The 21,780-nt window shown below is 48.8% G+C and overlaps 2 protein-coding genes across 2 annotated transcripts; both read right to left on the bottom strand.

Annotated features, from left to right (window-relative positions):
• Positions 1 to 1,456: 1,456 nt before the first annotated feature.
• On the bottom strand, positions 1,457 to 21,561 carry LOC113491057 (probable G-protein coupled receptor 19). Its single transcript, XM_026867696.1, is given in 3 exon segments — positions 1,457 to 1,752; positions 1,754 to 2,936; positions 21,473 to 21,561. Coding segments are annotated over 2 exon segments (1,245 nt in total). The 5' UTR covers positions 2,917 to 2,936; positions 21,473 to 21,561; the 3' UTR covers positions 1,457 to 1,670.
• GPR19 (G protein-coupled receptor 19) lies at positions 5,966 to 21,569 on the bottom strand. Its single transcript, XM_026867697.1, has 2 exons — positions 21,473 to 21,569; positions 5,966 to 7,334 (listed from the first exon to the last, which is right to left on the bottom strand). The coding sequence occupies exon 2, from the start codon at positions 7,312 to 7,314 to the stop codon at positions 6,070 to 6,072; it is 1,245 nt and encodes a 414-aa protein (XP_026723498.1). The 5' UTR covers positions 7,315 to 7,334; positions 21,473 to 21,569; the 3' UTR covers positions 5,966 to 6,069.
• Positions 21,570 to 21,780: the final 211 nt, after the last annotated feature.

Genomic DNA, 21,780 nt, shown 5'->3' with positions numbered 1-21,780 from the left:
CCAACGCCCAACAGCCCCTTCTGCACAGAAATCCTTCCTCAGAGCCAGCCTGACCCTGCCCTGGGCAGCTTGAGGCCATTCCCTCGGGGCCTGGCGCTGGCTCCTTGGCTCCAGAGACTCATCCCCCCTCTCTGCCCCCTCCTGGCAGGGAGTTGCCGAGGGCCAGGAGGTCTCCCCTCAGCCTCCTCTTCTCCAGACTGAACCCCCCCAGTTCCCCCAGCCGCTCCCCAGCAGACCTGTGCTCCAGACCCTGCCCCAGCTCCGTTGCCCTTCTCTGGCCACGCTCGAGTCATTCAAAGGCCTTTTTGGGGTGAGGGGCCCAGAACTGAACCTAGTGCTGAGTCTCAATCCATTTCATTACAGGTTTCCAAAGTCAACCCTAATCCTGGAGTAGCTGCCATTTCAACTGTCAAGCTGCCAGACATTTTCCACCGTTGGAACTGCTGTGGCGTGGTGTCTTCTACAGTTCTGGCAATGGCCACCTTCATCTAAAGGGCTGGAGCTGCCAGGGCTGCCTTTCCTCAGGCGTCTCTTTCAGAAGCACGGTGTTTGCCAAGGCATGAGCCTGGTCAGTAGCCACAGCTGATGGGATAAAAGTTAGAGGGGACTGGCAGGACTTGGGGAAAAAGGGAAAGGAAGGAGGTGGGAGGGGACACGGACAGATGTACAGGCATATCATAGCTCCTTTCGCCTGTGCTGCATGGTGAAGGCTGGGTATTCAGGCTGGGGGATCTGTCAGCTGGCTAGGAACTGAAGCAATAGGTTTTCTCTTGATTGCTCTGGATAATTTTTTTTTAATTATACCAAAGGCTGCCTCATATGGAGTAGAAATCATGCAGGTTTATCAGTATAGCTGCATAAAGAGACATTGGCATGTGCAAATCCTCCCAAGTTCAAACACAGCTTAGGTTAGTGAGAAAGTGTTTTTAGCAGTATAGTTTTGGCTAAAAGAAGCTGTACAAGCAGAGTCATGCTTACTCTGATCCAACTGTGACTGGGCTTTCACTGGTATGGAAAGGTGGCTTAAGAAAGCAAACCTCCAGACTCCTCTCACAGCTGCAGGGCTGGCTCGGCTTGTGATTTCAGAGCAGAACTGCCAGCTGTTTGAACCTGGCGACACTGTGTCCCTACCTGATGTGTCAGGGCAGTCCTGGACATTTCCTGGCCAACTTGTGTCGTTTTACAGCTTTTGGGAGGTGAGGAAACGCGGTTGAGTTCACAGGAGGGAAAGTTGCATAGGAGCCTGTGGTTTCACACCTGTTGGTGTGTTCTCTGGGCTTTCTATGTGAGATGGCATCGGGCAGACCACGGGTCTGCACTGGAGCCTTAGGGGTGGACTCTGCCTTGCTCCCTTCCTTCCTTTTCAGCAGTGGAGCAAGTCTGAAACAGGGCAGGGTCAGAAAAGCAGTGATTTCCCTTTCCCTTTTTCCTCTACATAGAGAGAGTGTCACAGCTTTTCTCTTCTGTAGAAAGGTTCTGTCCGTGATTCAGGGAGAGTAGTTCCAAGCAGCAGGAGGTAACTGAAAGGAAAGAGACTGCACAAATCAAAATCAACACATTTAATGAAACAAGACAACTTTATTCCCTAGAAACTATGCTAAAACTATGGAATCATAAATTAGATGAAACCGGGGAGGAAACTCGTATGTTCTGGGGTACAGGGTAAATTTTCAAGGCAAAGAAAGCAACGAGATGAGATTATTGGCAGGATTTGACTTAGCAGGCCAGGCAATTTTCCTTCTCTGCTTTGATGAAAACCTCATAGATGGAATCTTTGGGGACAGTTTTGTCTGGAGCTACGATGTTAACGATGCCAATGTGATTTTTTTTGGCTATCCCAGAACAGGTGGTGGTGGTGTCGGTGTGGTTACGATAGTACTTCATGGTGGACATGCAGCAAAGTTCCATCATTCCCCTCCTGAAGTTTGATTTGTAGATGAAGTAGATGACTGGCTTGGCAGCTGAACAGCTGAAAGAGAGCCAGGTGATGGCCAGGAAAACCAGTGAGCTCTTGCTGCCATCTGTTTCTTTTGGGTGCCACAGCTGTATCACGTAGAAAGGGAGCCAGGCAAGAAGAAACACCATGTTCAGCACCAAGAACATCTTGGTGGTTTTCACCTTTCTATCCATTGTCTTCCTGACAGTCCCCTCCTCCATGCCTGCTCTCCGAATGTACATGATGATGCGCTGGTAGAGGATGATGATGATGCTGGCTGGGATCAGAAAGACGACCAGCAGGTGGGTGATGCCATAGGCAGCTCCTTGCCAAGAACCGGGTGGGAAAAAGGGGCAGTGGTGGTCGCTGCTGGAGCTGTAGAAGGTGAAAGCCGGTGCTGCAAATGCCGCGCCCAGGAACCAAGAGGCCAGAATCGTCATGAGGAGTTTCTCCCTGGAGACTTTGAATCTCAGGGGGTAGATGACAGCATAGAAGCCATCGACGCTTATGCAGAGCAGCACGTTGATCTGGACCGCAGGGGTGAGGTACTGCACGTACCGTACCAGCTTGCAGATGAAGGTCCCCAGCATCCAGCTGCCGTAGGTCAAGTGGAGCAGCACAAAGGGCACGCTGACGATGCTGAGGAGAAGGTCTGCACAAGCCATGGACACCACGAAGTAGTTGGTGGTAGATGGTGTCTTCCTGCTGCAGTGGATCACTAAGCAAATGAGGGAGTTTCCAAAGATGGAGACCAGCCACAGCACTGCCCAAACCATGGCGGCTGCTGCAATTTCCCCCAGCCTCAGGTCGTAGAGCAAGGCAGTGTGGTTCCCGCCTGATCTGGGCGCCATGGGGGACCCTGTACCCTCGTAGGCAGCAGGAGGGGTGGAGGTTTCAGGGTAGGTCTTGTTCTGCAGCAGGAGCAGTAAGGTGGGGAGAAGAACAGGAGCGGTGCTGTTAGCCATGCTGTGGGCAACCATGGCCACGTCTTTCGCTGAGGCTGCAGAGAGAGAGAAGAGGGCAGGTTTTATTATTTAGCAATCATGTTTGAACAGCCTACAGTAAGCAATGAAAGATAATTTCAAGTTGTAGATGTGCTGCTTCAAGCAGCAGATTTCAGGGAAACCGCCAGAAATCCCTGGGGAGACTGTGCTGCAGCAGAGCCGTGAAGTTTCAGGCTGGCCTTTCTGAAGGGCCTGGCTGGTTTGGGACAGGCCTTTCTGTCCTGAGAAAGAGAAATGTGCCTGTCAGAGGCAGAGGCTGGGGGCAGTTTCACCCGTGTCACCGGAGTGTCCTGCAAGGGGAGTGAGCGGCATCTGCCCCGCTGATCCCAGGCACGAGCCATACTGCCCAGTGCCCGTGGCAGCGACCGAAACCCAGAGCAGCCGTGTCCCTGCTGCCTCGGCTTGACCGCAGTCCCTCTGGTAGAGGAGAGACCAGGGAGCTGTTTCCGAGGGGCGAATGGGAAGAAATGCTTTCCATCGTCACCTCATCTTCCTTGGGCAGGCTGCCAGCAGGCAAACCCTGCCTTCAGCCCAAGGGGTTAGTGACACAGTTCCTGAGACCCGGGGGTAGGACAGAGCTGCGCTTACCCAGCAGCATCCACTCCCTGGAACATTGGTGTTCCTGTCCCTGCGGGCTCTGAGCCTCCCTGTTTCTGGGCATAACTGGGGAAGGTAAGCGGGGTCTGGATTGGAAGGCAAAGGAGGGCTCAGCACAGCGGAAGGCCTGACACCAAGCTGGGTGGGCGCTGCTCCCTGGGCAGCCTCCTCAGCCCTTGCAGAGCGGGCAAAGTTTCCTCAGGAGTGGGACTCTGTCTGTCCTAAAGAGTCTGTCCTGAGCATCCGCGCTGTCCCGGCACATCCTGGCCCCGTTATCTCGCTGCCCCACCCACGGGAGCGTTTCCCTCTGCCACCCTGAGAAGAAGGGGGCAGGACCCCCTCCCGCCAAGCCCTGCAGAAGAGGTTTCAATGCCGGGCAGCGTTTGGGTTGAGAAGGAAATGTCTGGGGGAGGAGGGCAGCGTGCTCAGGCAGCTGAGCTGGGGGGGATTCCAGCAGCAGCGCAGCCTCGGCTGAACGGTGCCCAGAGGCGACTGCCCAGTGTCGGCTGCTGAGGGTTTCTGGGCGCTGGAGAAAACCCGGGCAGAGGGTGGATGTCCTTACCTGGGTCAGGGGCCTGCCAAGCAGCAAGAGTGGCTCTTGCCAGCGGAGCCAGTGGAGCCGAGCCCGTCGTCCTCCGAGCTGAAGGCCCTGCAGGTCTGTGGGTGATGCAAGGGGCAACTGGAGGGTTGTGCCAGCACGGGAGCCAAGGGGCAAATGGAGGGTTGCCTCAGAAATGAGCCAACAGGCAACTGGAGGGTTACCCTGGCAACCGAGCCAGGGGCAACTGGAGTTACCCTGGCAACTGAGCCAAGGGGCAACAGGAGGGTTGCCCTGGCAACTGACCTTGACACCCAGCACGGAACCTCTGCCCACAGCTGGCTCACGGGGAGGCCCTTGCCCAGCTCTGCCCAGGGACCCCCTCGCCTTGTCTTGGCCTCGGGATGTGCCAGCTTTGTGAGCTCAGCAGTGCTCTCCTGGCATGAGCTGCGGCTTTGCAGGGGTGCAGGGGGTGCCACATGAGCCTAAGCCCTGTTCTCTTTCAGTGCCATGTCTCCCCTCACAGTCCTCCCTTTCCCCTTTTCCTTGCAAGTCGTTCCCCTTCTTGGCTCGCCAGAGCCTTGCCGTCCTTCCCCGCCTTCCCATCCCCTGGGCAGACACCGCCTGGCCTGGGCACCGATAACACAGAGCCTCCACGGCTCTGAGGCCGTGTACTGGGCGTCTCCAGATGGGTGAGCATGAGGCCAGGCAAGAGCTTGGCCCTGACTTTGAAGGAGATGTGGGCTCTGTCACCTGCCAAAGAGCTGCCTGTGACGGACAGCGCTTGACCTTGGGCGCCCTCAGGGTTTCCCTCTCTGAAGCAGCACAGAGCACTCATCCAAGGTGCACTCTCTTTGCTGGCTACACCCCCATCCCCAGCGATCACAGAGTCTGTCATCCGTCCCATTTTTAGACGCCATTTTTCCCCTTCCCAGCAGGAGCAAAGGCCCGGGCGGTCCCGCTGGGTTGTTCTCTCCCTGCGCTGGCAGAGCAAGCGCAGCAGGAGCCGGCTCCACCTGCAGCCAGGGCTCCCTGCCAGCTTGCCTGCCCCGGGACGCCTCTTGGGGACCTGATCCAAGAGGCCCCTGTGGAGGATGCCGTCCGGCCAGCGTGGGACTGCGGAGCTGGTTTTGCTGCTCCTCTCCGGGGAAAAGCACTGGTTGGTGCAGGTGCCCCAGCCGTGGCTCAGCAGGAGGGACTGCGGCCAGGAGACACAGGGGGTTCCCGAGGGCAGGAGCCCTGGGTGGCTGGAGGTGCTGTGGCCCCTTTTGGGGAGCAGGTCTTGTCTCAGGGGGTGCCCAGCCCTGACTGCTGTGTGAGGGCACCATACTGGCTGGAGAAGCAGCTGGAAAGGAGGCAGGGAGGGCAAGTCTAAGGGCAGGGCTTTGCTGGAGCGCTTGGGGCCACCAGGCCACTGGAGAGGGTCAAGAGTGAAGCTGCAACGGCATGGAGCGCTGCCCTGATTCTGGCCCTCCTCCCGGGGTGCTGGGAATTGTACCCCTCCTGTGAGTGGGCTCAGCATTAGGCCAGCATTGCCCACGGACAGAGATCTTACCCCTGGGGTCTGAGCAAGAAGGAAAGTCCCAGTGCAAAGAGATTCACAGGGGCCTCACCAAAGGCCATAGAGATGGCTTGGGGTGGATTGAGACACTTATCCATCATAGTGTGCTTCTCTTCCTTCCTATCTGTCTATATACATGGATATATAAAGCAATTCATTTTCTTTTCCCTTTTTCCACTACCTGTAGGGCATTTTAAAAACTGCTGTTTTGTAAAGATTATGGTTATCATTCAGGGAGAGTAGTTCTAAAAAGCAGAATGTAATTGAAAGTAAAGACTGCACGCATCAAAATCAAGGCATTTAATAAAATAAAACATCTTTTTCTCTTGCCTAAAAGTGGTCTTAAAAATATGTGAATATACATTGCTTCAAAAGAGAGAGAAAACTCCCTGTTCTTGCAGTACATAACAATTTTTCAAAGCAATGAAACCAACTAGACAAACGTATTTGGGGGATTGGACTGAATAGGCCAGGCAAGCTTTTTTTCCTTTGCTTCTCTGTTAAAAGCCTCATAGATGGAATCTTTGGTGACAGTTTTGGCTGGAGCTGGGATGTCCACGATGCCAACATGATTTTTTTTGGCTATCCTGGAACTGGTGGTGATGGTGTAGGCATTGCTTCTGTAGCATTTCATGGCAGACATGCAAAAAGTTTCTTTCATCCCTCTCCTGAAGTTTGCATTGTAGATGGTGTAGAGCGTTGGCTTGGCGGCTGAAGAGCTGAAAGAGAGCCAGGCGATGGCCAGGAAGACCAAGGAGCTCTTGCTGCCGTCTGTTTCTTTCGGGTGCCACAGCTGTAGGACGTAGAAAGGGAGCCAGGACAGGAGAAACACCGTGTTTAACATTAGGAACATCTTGATGGTTTTCACTTTTGCTCTCGGGACAATATTTGTTGTCCTCCTGACAGTCCTGCCATCGGTGCCTATTCTCCAAATGTACTTGATGACCTTCTGGTAGAAGAGGATAATGAGGAAGGATGGGATTAGAAAGACCACCAGGAGGTGGGTGATGCCATAGGCAGCTCCTTGCCAAGAACCGGGTGGGAAAAAGGGGCAGTGGTGGTCGCTGCTGGAGCCGTAGAAGGCGAAAGCTGGTGCTGCAAATGCCGCGCCCAGGAGCCAAGAGGCCAGAATCATCTTCTTGGCTTTCTCCCTGGAGACTTTGAAGCTCAGGGGGTAGATGATAGTGTAGAAGCGATCGATGCTTATCCAGAGGAGCACGTTGATCTGGACCGCAGGGGTGAGGTACTGCACGTACCGTACCAGCTTGCAGATGAAGGTCCCCAGCATCCAGCTGCCGTAGGTCAAGTGGAGCAGCACAAAGGGCGCGCTGGCGATGCTGAGGAGAAGGTCTGCACAAGCCATGGACACCACGAAGTAGTTGGTGGTGGACTGTGTCCTCCTGCTGCGGTGGATCACTAAGCAAACGAGGGAGTTTCCAAAGATGGAGACCAGCCACAGCACTGCCCAAACCATGGCGGCTGCTGCAATTTCCCCCGGCCTCAGGTCGTAGAGCAAGGCAGTGTGGTTCCCGCCTGATCTGGGCGCCATGGGGGACCCTGTACCCTCGTAGGCAGCAGGAGGGGTGGAGGTTTCGGGGTAGGTCTTGTTCTGCAGCAGGAGCAGTAAGGTGGGGAGAAGAACAGGAGCGGTGCTGTTAGCCATGCTGTGGGCAACCATGGCCACATCTTTTGCTGCGGCTGCAGAGAGAGAGAACAGAAAAGGTTGTGTTATTTAACAGCCGTGTTTGAAAAGCCTACAGTAAGCAGTGAAAGATAATTTCAAATTGTAGACATGCTGTTTCAGCCTGCACTGAAATATTGCCACTGGTATTAAAGTGTATCCAGCCATTTGTGCTTTGTCTGGTGCACACCCAGTATTTGATGCCTATAACCTCCTGTTAAAAGAGTAGTGAGACAAGAGTGGATATAGTTCTAGACAGATTTTCCAGTCTTGCATTGAGCCAGATGGTTGGGTTGGTCCTTGCCTATTACAGGGATAAATCGTAAAAATACTTATTATTCCTGGCTAGGCATATACAAACACCTTGCAGAGGGCTGATGCTCCAGAAAGTGTCCTCTCAATCATGCAAAGCCTCTTACTGTTTAGAAACAAAAAGTCTGTTTCTTTGTGTATATTGTGTGAATGCTTAACTCTAGTGCCTTGATACTGTGCAATATAAATCAGGATTCAATTAATGACTCAGAGATCAAAAATTCATTGCAGAAGCCAAATGGACAAGTTCAAAGAGCCACCACCATCATCCTAAACTTTCTAAGTGAGCAAAATTATCAGCTTTGCTTTCTCGGGGTTTTTTTCAGTGTTTTGCGGATGCTTTTTGTTCTGCCTACTCTAGCTTTTCATCTATCACCAATTACTTTCTTATTGTCAGACTACTCCGAACAGAGCCTTAAAGCTCAAAACCACTGTATGAATTTGGGATCTTGCTCCTTGCACGGTTTTGCATGTCATCTTCAATAATGTAATGCAAGAAAATAGATGTGGAAGAGGAAAAGATATATTAACTGCCTGATGTGATTGGAGAAGATTTTTTTTCCCCCTTAGCTTTTTAGATTACTAGCTGCGCCGAATATAATTTTTGCCTTGTTTCACACGAACAGGCTTGATGTACAATCAGCTGCACAGCCCTGGCATAAATTCTGCATACCTGAAAATGCTGAGAGTGTTTGTGAGCAGCGTGGCCCAGCTGCATGGACATAGCTGGGCTGCTGCAGGACCCCCCCCCACCTCGCACTGTGCCCAGCCACTGACTCTGCATCATTGGAAAGTGGGTCAAGTCGTGAGTCACCAATGCTGATCCCGAAGCACTTGGCCTTATTTAGCCACTCTCGCATGCAGGTAGCGTCTGGGAGCTGAAAACACGACTCGGGTTGAGTTAGACTTGGTAGAATTCTGGGGCTAGTAACAGCTGGGTTTGTTTCAGTGGGGTGTGTTAAACAAGGAAATCCTGCGTGGCACCCTCCTGTCAAAATAACACTCAGGGATATCAGTGGTGACCCCCTAAGTGGGTGTCGTGGTGGTTGAGTTGTCAACCCCCTCAAGGGGCACCGACAGCCCCTCGTCCTGTCTTCTGCTGGCGGGCTGTGGGTGCTGCCCAGCCTGGCCTTCTCTCTCCCCTCATCCTTAGTTGTCTTTGCCTCATCGTTTTCTTGGTAGTTTTGCCTGGCAGATGATTCCTGGTTTGTCGAACAGCTCCTGCTTTGTCTTTCCCCACGCTCCATCAGGTGAATCTGCTCCCCTGGAGATATCCTGCCATCATCAGCTGTCTGCAGGGTATTTGGGCTGCTGTCTCTGGCAGAGGGGCAGGATGAAATGACAGTACAACCTGCTAAACTACATGTTAGAATTCTCTTTAATAGAATAATACATGTGGAGTCTATTAACCAGACAGAAAGGAACATTACGGGCTAATTTTCTTCCTTAATTTTCCTTTTTGCCATGCAGTAGTATGTGCCATTTAAAAATAGCCAGCTGCACAAATTAAGCTTCTTAGAAGAATAACCAGATGAAATTTCTTGACCAGTACTGAAGAGTAGTGGAAATCTGGTACAAGAATGAAATGACCTTCCTAAGCTGTGCAAATACGCAGACTTGCTAACACTGTTCTCATGGTATTTCTCCTGGTGAGACAAACCTGCTGTTCATGTCATTTAGTTATGCAGGTGGGTAAACTTAAAAATAGTTACAGGGTTGTAGCACTCAAATAGTAATTTTTTTTTTTTTTCTGTTGCGTTTTGCCTAAAAGTCAGCCCAGCTGTTGTTTACTGGTGAACTCAGGTTATCTGCAAACATGCCTTTGAATTCAACAGCCTCAACAGGGAACAGCATGCGAGACCCTCAGAGGTGTGCGTGGAGAGCAGACCCGTGGGTACCTACAGAGGAAGGAGAATGGCCAGAGGTGTATCCAGAGGTCTTGTGTTGGAACTTTGCTAACAGAGAGAGCAATACCTGACTGGGAGAAGCCCTCCCATGTGCCACCCTTTACTGGAGACCTTACGCTTGTGTTGAGAGCTAGAGTATTTGGTTAGGTGTCTCTAGTGGTGGTTTCCTCACTGTGAGTAAAAGAGAAGAGGCACCAAACACAGGTGCAAGTAATACTATATTTTGCAATTAATTCTTTCTTGGAAAATACTATATTTTGCAATTAATTCTTTCTTGGAAAAATCCAAAGTCATTCAGCATGCTGCTCACAAGGTCCAGGTGACAATGTAAGTGGAATGATAGGGATTTCAACTACCCCGAGCATAAGATTGCTCTGGTTGAACAGCAATTTCTTGTTGTACTTTCTGAAAAGGTAAATGTTATCCGATTAACCAATGTGCTCTGAGATTCAGGCATTCCTAGTCATAGGGAATTTTTCCTTCTAATGGACCAAAAGCTGATTTTTATTTTTTTTTTTTCTATTAAAGGAACACTATTCAACTCTATTTTTCCGAGGTGGCACTAAGATCAGAATCATGCCTAGAGGTAGCTCAAAGAACCTTAGTATCTATGGCTCAGCATATCTTTTTCTTCTGTGGGCAAGTCTGGTTTTTATAGTGGAGATTTAAACTTCTGCATTATGACTAATGCTCCGACTCAGCGTGAAAAGTTCAGTATATGCACCGCTCTGTCTAGGATACAAATAACGAGAGATTCTGTATCTAGCTGCATTATGCACTGCCAGTTCCCATGTCTCCATTTGCTGCATCATTTACTGAAATATGTTTTAAGTGTTGGTCAACTGTTCAGCTTGCAAATTATCAGATTCATCAGAAAACAGTGATGAGCTCTTCAGTCTCCCTCTGCCTTGCAGGTCAATAAGCAGGTATTAGAAACAGAAAAAGTAAAAATTGCATCTAGCAAATACCTGAGGCCTAATTACATTTTTATTTAACAAAAATGCTTTTGTTTGATTTCCTCTTTAAACTTATATAACGCTGCTCTGGGTGAAAGGGTACTTTGTAGTGAGTCTGCATGGATGCAGCAGTGCCAAAACCATCACTTTTTCTTTTGAACATTATCGAGTGGGAATCCTTTAAAAACTGGCATAAAGACTTCTGGTATTTCTGTTTAAACCCCTAAATTTTCTACATTTACTTGGGAAAGAAAAAGGGATGAGAAATCACTCAATTATCATAGAGGGATTCCTTAGTGCCACAGTTCCTGTTTTATCGACCTTAATTTGCAGTTTGAAGGCCCAGACAGTGCGTTCTCAGGGCTCACCCTTTGGGTTGATGTTGGGGGAGGCAGCGGGCCTGCCGAATGCCTGACAGAGAGAGAACAACAGTTTGACCTTGACCTTGACCAGCTCGTTGTGTACCCCTGAGCAGCTGGAAAAGTCCCGGAGGAGTGCTGGGTCAGCCTGAGAAAGGAACTGAAGATAAGCAGAAAGAAGAGAAATACTGTGTTTGCCAGATACTGCCCCTCAGGCAGTGCCCCCTTCACCCCCCATCACGGAGCCCGTTCCGCCACCTCCCTCTGGTGAGGAGAAAGCCCTGCGCACTTTGCTTGTCTGGTGCAAAAGGCATGGGGTCCCTGCTGATGCGCCGTCTGCTCTGGATCTCGGAACACGGCAAGAGGCAGGGATTGCCATATCTGAGGTGGCCATAAGGAAGAATGCCAGCGCTGCGGTCATCTTTAACTACAGGGCAACTGGTACGTCAACCTCTGACAGCGTTAAACAGTGCTGGGACTGCCGCGGCAGCTGCAGCCGAGGCCACGTCACCTACTGGATCCGACTGTCGGACTGTCGGACGGATCCTGCAGCTGTGGTCGAACCACCTTCAGAAAAGCCGCCAGCCCCTTCCCCACGTCCGCTACCTGCTGAGAAGGACAGCGTTTTCCGGTTATTAAGGAACTACAGAAAAGCATTAATGAGGACGGGCTTAAAAACTCATTTACAACAGCTAGGCTGGAGGTCATCGCTCACGGCTGTACTCGGCACCCCCCCACCTGCAGGTGCGGAGTTGGCGGCGGCGGCCCTGGGGCCTCCCTGAGGCCCCCACGCCTGCGGCCTCTGGGCTCTCGGCCCGCACCGCCTGCCCCGAACACCGAAAGCAGCAGGTTTGTTGTTTTTTTGTTGTTGTTTTTTGTTTCTGTTTTTTTTATTTTTTTTTAACAGCAGGTGCTGACACTGTGATGCACCGTCCCTCGTCTGTCAGCACCGCACAATCAACTGGCAATGGCTTTAGATATCCTGAAGGGTGTTTTGCTGTTTGTAGTATCTGCCCTTCTCTGGTGTGCGGGTAACAAGCGGTGAGGCCCCTCGGTGTGGCTGTTCCGTGGGTGTGAGGCGCAGCCCAGCGGAGTTCTCTGCCCCGCGGGTCCCTTCTCCTGCCGGGGAAGCGCCCGGGGAGGAACGAAGCGCAGGGCGTAGTGCAGGGCGAGTGAACATCCCTTAGTGCAGAGCCGAGTGCCCGCCCGCTGGGGCATGGGTGTTGCCTGTTTATTCACACTCAGGGTTTTAAGTGGCACAGGTGAAATATCTCCTCTAGCGGGAGGCAGTAAGTTCATCTTCATCGTTGTCTTGAATTTCGGTGCGTGCTCTGCGGGGAGAGGGCATCTCTGTACCATCTGGATCTTGTCAACTTACTTAAGTAGCATTTTAAGGTAAAATAAATGAAATAGGAAGCAGCCAGAGTGGGAGAATAGTCAAAAAGAGTCCCCTAGGCTGTATTTTAGAACACTAGAAGAAGATAAGGGGACCTCTAAGCACAAGTATAAATCAAAAGACATTGCTAAGGTCCCACTTGATGCGAAAGGACCTATAGGATGAGGATTGAGCACGCTACTAATCGGGAGATCTGGCAGCACTTTGAATGGATTCATTGTGCATGTGGGGATTATTGATGCTGATTTTACCGGACAGATTTGTGCTATGATTTCTTCACCTTATCAACCAGTAACCATTCCAAAAGACTCTCGCATTGCTCAACTTTTACCTTTTTTGAGTTGTGTTCCTAAGACAGAACAACAGTTGCGACATGATGGAGGATTCGGCTCTACAGGACCTCTGCAAGTCTTTTGGTCACAGATTGTTTCATCATCATGACCTGTACCCTATCCAACAGGGACAATCAGCAGTGACAGTAGCACTCACTGGACTTCTGGACACGGGAGCTGATGTAACTGTTATATCTCATTAATCCTGGCCATCCACATGGCCAACAGAAAATATGGAAATGGGAGTAGTAGGACTGGGAGGGTCGACGCAAGCAGGAGTAGCAGCTGTGCCAATTCTGATCACCAACCCTGAGGGTCAACAGGCGACTGTCAAACCCCATGTGATGACAGCCCCCTCCTGAATCTGTGGGGAAGGGACTGCTTGTCACAGTGAGGAGTGGAAATTACTATGTATTTTTTTGATGGGGGTCACTGTGTCACAGGGTGTTAAATAACCCACACTTGTATTAACCTGGTTAACAAATAACCCTCTGTGGGTGGATCAGTGGCTCCTGCCAATTGAAAAATTAAAGGCCCTGCAGGAATTGGTGGCAGAACAGCTAGCTGCTGGACATATTGAACCGTCTCTTAGCCCATGGAATACCCTGGTGCTTGTAATTAAAAAAAAAAAAAAAAATCAGGAAAATGGCGATTTTTGCATGACCTACAGCAAAATAATGCTGTCATGGCTATGCTAGGAACCCTACAACCAGGCCTACCCTCACCTGCCATGATCCCTGTGGATTGGGAAATCATTGTGATAAATTTAAAAGATTGGCTTTTTACTATCCCATTGGCCTCCCAAGATTTTAAAAAATTGCAGAAGGCTTTTACTATGCTTGGGGTACCACACCAAATTAAAACGGACAATGGCCCAGCATATGTTTCAAAGAAAGTTCAAACATTTTTTAATCTGTGGGGTATTACTCACGTTACAGGTATTCCTCATTCTCCCAGCAGGACTAGCAATTGTTGAGCGTGCACATGGCACGTTGAAGCAACAGCTTCAGAAACAAAAAGGGGAATGATTGGGGAACCACCACAGACATGTTTAGATAAAGCAGTTTATGTTCTTAACTCCATTATGGGGATAATTCTTCTTTGCTGCATCTTTTTCAACCCTTTTCTTCTCTTTTTTTCAAATGGTACCAAAAAAGGCATCCAAGTACATGTTCAAGATTTAGTTACTGGCTGGTGGAGTGGACCATGTGAGTTATTAACCCGGGGAAGGGGTTATACTTGTGTCTCCACAGGTCCCGTTCCCCGGTGGTTACCGGCAAGGTGTGTGTGACCATACCTGAGGCATAAGAGGCAGCTTTTGTTGGACACTCAGGAGCCAGCTGTGGGTGCCCCTGTGCCGACAGTTTGCGGTCTTTTTAACTGATCATTTAAGCAGAATGTCTGGGTAATGCTTGCTACTCCAGTAGGACAAAATACACTGTCTCTGCCCTTACTCACACTATGGTTGCCAACTCTTTTAAGAGAAATGCTAACTAATTGCAACTCCCTAATGGTAGTTATTAATAAGAATGGAATGCTATGTGTGTATTCAACTTACTTTTTTTAGCAATATCAAGAATTAAGAACTCAAGTGTTTAACCTTACTAGAAACTCCCTTGGTTTTCCCCCTTGAGTGGTGGCCAGGCTCTGGGTGGAACCCAACAGGAGGATGAAATCAGATGTTTCTGCGCAAAAAAAATTGCCAGTTATTTTGGCCTGTTGATTTAGAGGCTGGACCTGCTTGCAGCGACGTTGGATGCCTCACCTACAGATGGACACATCGCATAGGATTTCCAGCTTATAAGGACAGGTACTCTAAGGTTCCCCAGCAACTGCGGATCATTCTGAATTGATTCATAAGAGCACACAACAGTTAAAAGATGGTGTTAAGCGTTTAACAGAAGGTGATGGCTTAGACTGGCTGACAAGGATGTTTAAAGGTTGGGGGCTGTCTGGATGGTTGATATCTCTGGTCAAAACTGTAGGGGTAGTTTTCCTGATTATAATGACTGTGCTTTTAATGTTGCCATGTCTCATCAGTCTCCTGCAAAGGGCCCTGCAGAAGACTGCCAATGCAGTATTCTTAGCACAAATACGAAAAGGGGGAATTGTTGGGGGTGGCAGCGGGCCTGCCGAATTCCTGACAGAGAGAGAACAGTTTGACCTTGACCAGCTCGTTGTGTACCCCTGAGCAGCTGGAAAAGTCCCGGAGGAGTGCTGGGTCAGCCTGAGAAAGGAACTGAAGATAAGGAGAAAGAAGAAAAATACTGTGTTTGTCAGATACCCAAACAGTGGGGGTTTTTAAGAAAAGTAGCCAATAAAGTAATAGACAAACAGCCATGTAACCAATGAGAATGATGTATGGATAAAAGGATAAAGTGTGTAAGATATGGGGGGAGCAATGTAGATGGCTATTCTGCTGCAAAAAAGTTGTCGTGTCTGTCTCTACCATGACAGGTTGATAGCAAAGGAAAAATATTTTTGCTTCCTCTCCAAAACAGATTTGTTACTTAGCGTTGTGGCTTAAATCCAGGGGGCAACTGAGCACCGTGTGGCAGCTTGCTCACTCCTTCTCCCTCCGTGGGATGGGGAAGAGAAAATAAAAGAAAAGACTTAGGGATAGAGGCAAGGAGAGAGAGGGATGACTCACTGATTATGGTCATGGGCAAAAGATGGACTTGATTCGGGAAGAAAGAACATCAATTTAATTTGAACACCATCATGACTAATTTGTCAATCAAATCACAGAATCACAGAATCATCTAGGTTGGAAAAGACCTTGAAGATCATCTAGTCCAACCATTAAATCAGAGTAAGATAGTGAGAAATACAACCACATCTTAAAAAACCCCCACTTTCCTCCACCCCTCCCTTCTTCCCAGGCTCAGCTTTGCTCCCAGTTTCTCTACCTCCTCTCCCCAAGTGGCGCAGGGGGGCAGGGGATGGGGATTGCCATCAGTTCATCACCCGTTGTCTCTGCTGCTCCTTTCTCCCCAGGGGGAGGACTCCTCACACTCTTCCCCTGGTCCCGTGTGGGGTCCCCCCTGATCATCCCAGACTCCTCTTCTTAAATACATTATTGCAGAGGCGTGGCCACCGTCGCTAGTTGGTCCAGCCTTGACCAGAAGCGGATCTGACTTGGAGCCAGGAGAACTCCAAGAACCTTCTCACAGGAGCCCACTCTGTAGCCCCTCTCCTGCTACCAAAACCCCACCACACACAAACCCACCACACTTAGAGATTAAGTATTTGAGCCACGATAAATTCATAACATCACTGCCCCACCTACTGTGCTGTTGCATAAAGCCCACGTGGCACAGTTACCATGTGTTTGCATGCTGACTGTCTCATCTAGAAATGTAGCATCCATTGCATTTTAGTCGAGTAAAACCTAGTAAGATTTTACAAAGGAATACAGTAAGTGGCTTTTAAACTTTTTTTTTTTTTTTTTTTTTTTTCCCCAAGCCCATTTTTTAGGATTAAAAAGGCAGACAAAGAAGCGGATCTCTGTACTTTACTTAACCTGTCACTAGCAGAAGGGCTTTTTTATTCGACATATTTTACCTCTCTGCATCATAACTGCAGAACAGTAGGCAACCCTTGGCCCAGCAAAACATTTCGAAAGCATTAAGCTGGTCATTTACTCCGTAAACTTCCCTCTCTGATAAGTATTTCAGGAATAGCTGCCAGACTGGAAGAGGAATTCTTCATCTGAGTTTAACGAACTTTAGAAGTGGGAGTAAATTGAATCAGACCGGGGGAGCTTTTGTCTGGGTGTAAGATGCTAGAAGGTGACATTCATCCCTGCCTAAATTCAAATTAACTACCCTGTGCGTGCGTCGTCTCAATGTAATAATCCTTTTATAGAAGAGCACAGAGTCTTTTAACCTCTGTTTCTTGCTACTTGGAGATGTCTGTGTGCATATTGAGGCCATTTAGTAGTTCTGCTTGCAGCGGAGGAATGTGGATACACATGCTTTTGTAAGCACACAGATTCCCTGCCAGTTCTTTTCTCTGGTCTATTGCTCATAAAAATGCTCAGCTATTCCTCTTATGTTCCTCTTATGAAGGCTTTTCTCTTCTCCGAGCAAAGTCTGAAAATCTCTTGAGGTAAAGTGTGTTCTTCCTCACTCTCTGCATTCCAGTGCATGGGGATAGAAAACATCTGTCCCACTTTTATCAGGACAAAAAAACCTTTTGAATTAAAATAAATTTAGATGAAAAAATAAATTTAAATGAAAAAAATTTAAAAATTGCCCTCTACAACTACCTTTCAGTTTCATGAGTCTCTTGAGCCAAGGAGCCAGCGCCAGGCCCCGAGGGAATGGCCTCAAGCTGCCCAGGGCAGGGTCAGGCTGGCTCTGAGGAAGGATTTCTGTGCAGAAGGGGCTGTTGGGCGTTGGAATGGGCTGCCCAGGGCAGGGGGGGGAGTCCCCGGGATCCCTGGAGGGGTTGAAGAGTCGGGCTGAGCCAGCGCTGAGGGGTCTGGGGGAGTTGGGAACGGTCAGGGGGAGGTTCATAGTTGGACTGGAGGAGCTTCAAGGGCTTTTCCAACCTAGACGATTCTGTGAATGCAGTAAGACTTTTGAGATCCATATTGATATCTTATACAGTGCTGCCTGTTCCCAGGCTCTACCCAGCTGGTGGATTCCTGTTCTGCAGTATGGGTGGCTAAAGATGACATGACTGGAAGCGTGGCCAGGCCGCTTCATGGATGAATCTGTCAGTGCCAGTGTGGTCACAGCCCAACTTACAGTAAAAGCTTCTGAACTGAACTGATAACGTAAGTCAATATATGTTATTGCATCTTATATCAGCATCTGAGAGCCTGGCCTGTATTGCAGGGTGAGGTCATAGGAGCAGGAAATATGGATGGAATCAAGTAAAGGAAGGAAATGTTCTTAATTTCCAGCACATGTAAAGAATATATGTTATACCCAGCTACTGCATAAGCATGAATCTAAACAAGATTTTTCTGCTGTATGCTTGAGGGCAACTAGACAGTCTCTGCCGTCAACCTTCGTTGACTCTTAGTGTTCTTTCCTGACTATTTTAACAAGGTATTAAAGATGAGAACAAGGACATAATGCTGCAACATTTACTGGGATTTGGGCCAATTTATTTATTGTACTGGTTGCCCGAGGAAGAATCCGTTTACAGCTTTAGTCTTTTAACTGAGCTTAGTAAGAGGTGAGCCATGCAGTAACTAACTAGACCAAGGACTTCTGGGTCTATCAGCTCACACATGGGATAACTACTCTGACTGCAGACCTGTAGCACTGGGTCTGAGGCCTGGCCCGGGGCAAATCCATGATTTTGACGAATATTCAGGGTTCAAACCCATTCATAAGTCATGTTACTGCATATTGGCTGAGTCTTCTTAAGAGGTGGTGCCACCTCTTGAAGTTAGTTCATTGTGGTGTTAAAGGTTCTTGGAGCAATGTTTTTTTTTCCTGCATCTGAAGTCAATGAATTTTTCCCATGTATTTACTGTGGGTTAAGACCGACAGGCAGGCAGTCACTGTAGGTCTATTAACCCAAGGTCAATTGCTAAGACCCAGCAATTTATTGACTGTTTTAACAGTGAGAAGGAGCCCTTACGGGAACTGCAGATTCCACTCAAACCCGACATCAGTCTGGTTGAGGGACAGACAGTGGTAAAATATGAGACAGATCTGTGCTTACCACTGCCCAGACAGTCACGTTCACCTCATCAGCTTCTGCAGAGTGAGGAAACAGATGTAATTCTCTTCAACCAGAGCTGTGCTGAAGGACGGGTGGAGTTTTCACCCTCAGCTCTGTAGAAAGGATGACCTTTCTGGAGAGATAGGCAGGGTCACTTGCAGTGAGAAGTTAATCCTCCAGTAGGTATAGGATATGGTCATCCGTAAGGCCCAGGGAGGACACAACCTTCCTTCACAGACCTGGGCTGTGCTGAATGAATTGTTGAGTTTGGCATGACCTTTGGACTGCCTATTTCTTCCATCTGTCTCCTTTGCTCTTGCCCACAGCCTGGTCTGGGTAATGGTAGGAGACACACGCAGCCTGGTGCTGTGTCTACTACCTCAACAAGGACAACACAGTGTTTCCAGACAGGTACACAGTGGTTATGAGTCTCCCCTGACAGATGTAACTTTTCTTCCCCAAAGGAAAGACCCACAGAGTTTTAAATGTCTCAGAGCTTTATTCTATCCTCCTACTGCTGTGACTAGTATGCAGAACTCTAGATTAGCACTGTTCTAAAAATGATGGCAGAACCCAGATCTGTGCCCAGTGTGACTGTGGGGGCATGAAAAAGTGGGAGCAAGGAGAAGAGCAACCGACCTCATTTCCAACTCCAACCCAAAATAGGGTCCACCTACTGGAGTTGTGCAAGAGTGTGGAAAAGCCTGAAATATACCTTTGCAGACTGCTTGCCTTCCTTAGCAGGGTTTGAGTCTGTCCTTGGACTTGACTAGGCTGGACCCTTTCCTGACTCAGAGGTAAAAAAAATAGATGCTCTCTCCCACACACATTTGGCAACACCAGGCCCTGCCCACAGCACAGCATGCTCTTGTGCTTGAAGTGAGGAATGCAGTGCTTACCAGGGCTGGTTTGCCGTGGTGAGTGTTGACAGATAAGCTGTGGTGACTCTCACACTTGGCTGATTTCTCTGCCCATCTCTTGGAAATTCTCACCCTCTCCCCACCAAATGTCCTCTCCCCCACAGGGAAAATGTGCCACCGGCTTCAGTGAGGACTCCAGCAGCTTAACTCACCCCCTCACTAGCAGTGACAACAAGTTCTCCTCCTAGGACAACCTTAGGGTTGGTTTTTTTTTGGGGTTATTTTGTTGCTTCAATATAGAAAAGGTTATATAGAGATTAATTCTTGATATTAAATCGTGACAGCTGCTTTCTCAGCACACAAGAAAATGTGGTAACAGGATTTCTGCACTGGTACAAACATCTGTGCTAGGATGTGAGAGTGCCTGTCATATGGCTCTTGACCCTTCTCAGGGGATCTAGTGCTCACACGACACAGGTCCCCTGTGACAGACGTCATGACAGAGAGTGGGGTGGCACTAGTGGCTAATAATCATGGCAGAGATAGAGTTGCCAGAGATCTTGTTTCCAGGATGGCTTATCTGATAGGAAGAAGAGGAGGAGACCCGAATGAGCAGTAGGAGAACGTTCCTATGGGACTCCACTGGAGGTTATGGTCATTAGTGAGAGCATTCCGTAGTCCTCCTACACTAACTTTGCTGGAGAAGCCGGGAGGGCTGAAGGCCATGCATGGCCCATAGTTAGGCTGGAAATGCCTGATGCAGAGGTGGTTGCTGGAAGGCATGTCTCAGCTGAGCTAGGCTCAAGGAGGACAACAGCAGGCTAGGACAAGCCACCAAGGCGAGCTGCTGGCCTGCTGATAACCCCTGAACTGGAGATGTCTTCCTGGGCGGGTGCTGGTTGACTACCTGTCAGAGGAGAAGTCTAGGGAATGATGGAACCTGCTGGAATGGAGAAATTCCAAACATAGAAGCCCTGCGTCATGTTTTGGTGCTGGGAGAACTGTGTTTGTGATGGGGAGAGGGAGCAGACTCAACTGGAGGATCCTAGCGGGTTATTCTGCATTGTCTGATTGAAATTGCTTTCTAAATTGTTAAAACACCTGAGGGAGGATGCCTGGTGGGGCTGCAAAGGAAAATACAGATGGAGATCATATGGTGCGACCCAGATGGGGGAATTGCACCTCACAGCTTCGCAAGCAGAGGCTTCACAAGCAGAGGCTTCACAGGAGAACTGCGGGGGAGTAAGAGTCTGCAAGCTCTCTCTTTAAGCTAAGGAGCAGAGCTCCCCAAATGTGTCGAAGGGATAGAAATTCCTCCACTTACTGACTCATCTGAGACCAGGATGTTTAAAATAAACTCATAAATCAAGCTTCCAAAATTCCATACTTAGACAGCCAAATAAAGATTAGCTTTTAAGGATGCCTCTGGGTTGGCATCTAATTTTTTTTTTTCTGCAAACCAAGCCACTTGTTTAAGTGCTTAACAGTGGTTTTAACAACAAATCTTCGTGAACCACATTTAAAAATCTTTGCCAGAAAGATTTGGCTATGAATCCTGTCTCATACACACAAATGGCTTTTTGAAAGCAGCAGGCAGTTTTACTTCTCCATTACTCTGTGGAGCCAACATACTGTTTGACATGCTGGAAGCCAGCTGGATAAATGAAAAATATTGCTATGCATTCTTAGAGAGTATGTGCCTGAATTAGCAAAACCAGGATAGCCTTCTTGCCTCTGCTGACTACAGATAAGCAAAGATCACTATGCCTGTGGTGTTTCCCTAAGTACCTGCACCCAGGTACCCACACAGAAAAAGGGAGACAACACTTGCAGAAAGGATAATTTCAAATTAATGACTGAAAAATACAAAAGCAGCTGGTTTAGTGCAGTAACACGGGGAAGGAAGAAGCTGTTTGAATGTATCTAGAGATAGAAAAAAAAAATCCCAAACAAAACAGATGGGCAGACTGGTCTGCTCCATCTTAGTAAAAGTAATTTTCTGATTTCATCGAACTGATCATGTCAGGGGATTGTTTTAAGACAAATAAGTGATGTTAAAATAGTGAATATGGTTATACAGAACGTAGATTTGTGCAGAAAATATAGTTATTCTGCGGTAATTCCACACCCCTCTCTGCTTTCAGCAGAATCAGCTTAAAATTCAAACCCCGCAGAGCATTTGCTCCTGAGGAATGAGTCTTCCTTGCTAAAACCCGAGGATTTTAAATGTACATAAATAAACGCACAGAAGAGAAATTACTGGAAGAGATCATCGTGCTCGTCTCTGCAAAGAGAACGATCCCTTCAGGCACGGCAGCGTTCGGCACAGCACCTACCCAGCCACATACCTGCTCCAGAGCATAATCCCAGAGGGGCCGCTCTCCTCCTTTCTCTGTTTGTAATCCCAAGCGAAGGCACCTCTGGGAAGGTGCAAACCACGGAGCGTCTCACATCTTCGGGTATTTGTAAACCTGGTCGGGGAAAGGGGAAAAGAAGCGCTGGGGTATTCGAGTCCTCTTCTTTGACGGAGGACAAAAAAAAAAAAAAATAATGACGTTCCACAGGGCTGGTTGATTCCTGGGTCAGGTGGGATGCGGATCATGTGGCTGTCCCTCCCCAGGACCCAGCCATCCCGGGCCCTCCTCCCCCCCCCCCA

The sequence above is a fragment of the Athene cunicularia genome (assembly GCF_003259725.1).
Source record: "Athene cunicularia isolate RWA chromosome 1 unlocalized genomic scaffold, athCun1 chr1_part2, whole genome shotgun sequence".
In the NCBI taxonomy this organism is placed as follows: Eukaryota; Metazoa; Chordata; class Aves; order Strigiformes; family Strigidae; genus Athene; species Athene cunicularia.
This window is presented reverse-complemented; position numbering and strand designations above follow the sequence as displayed.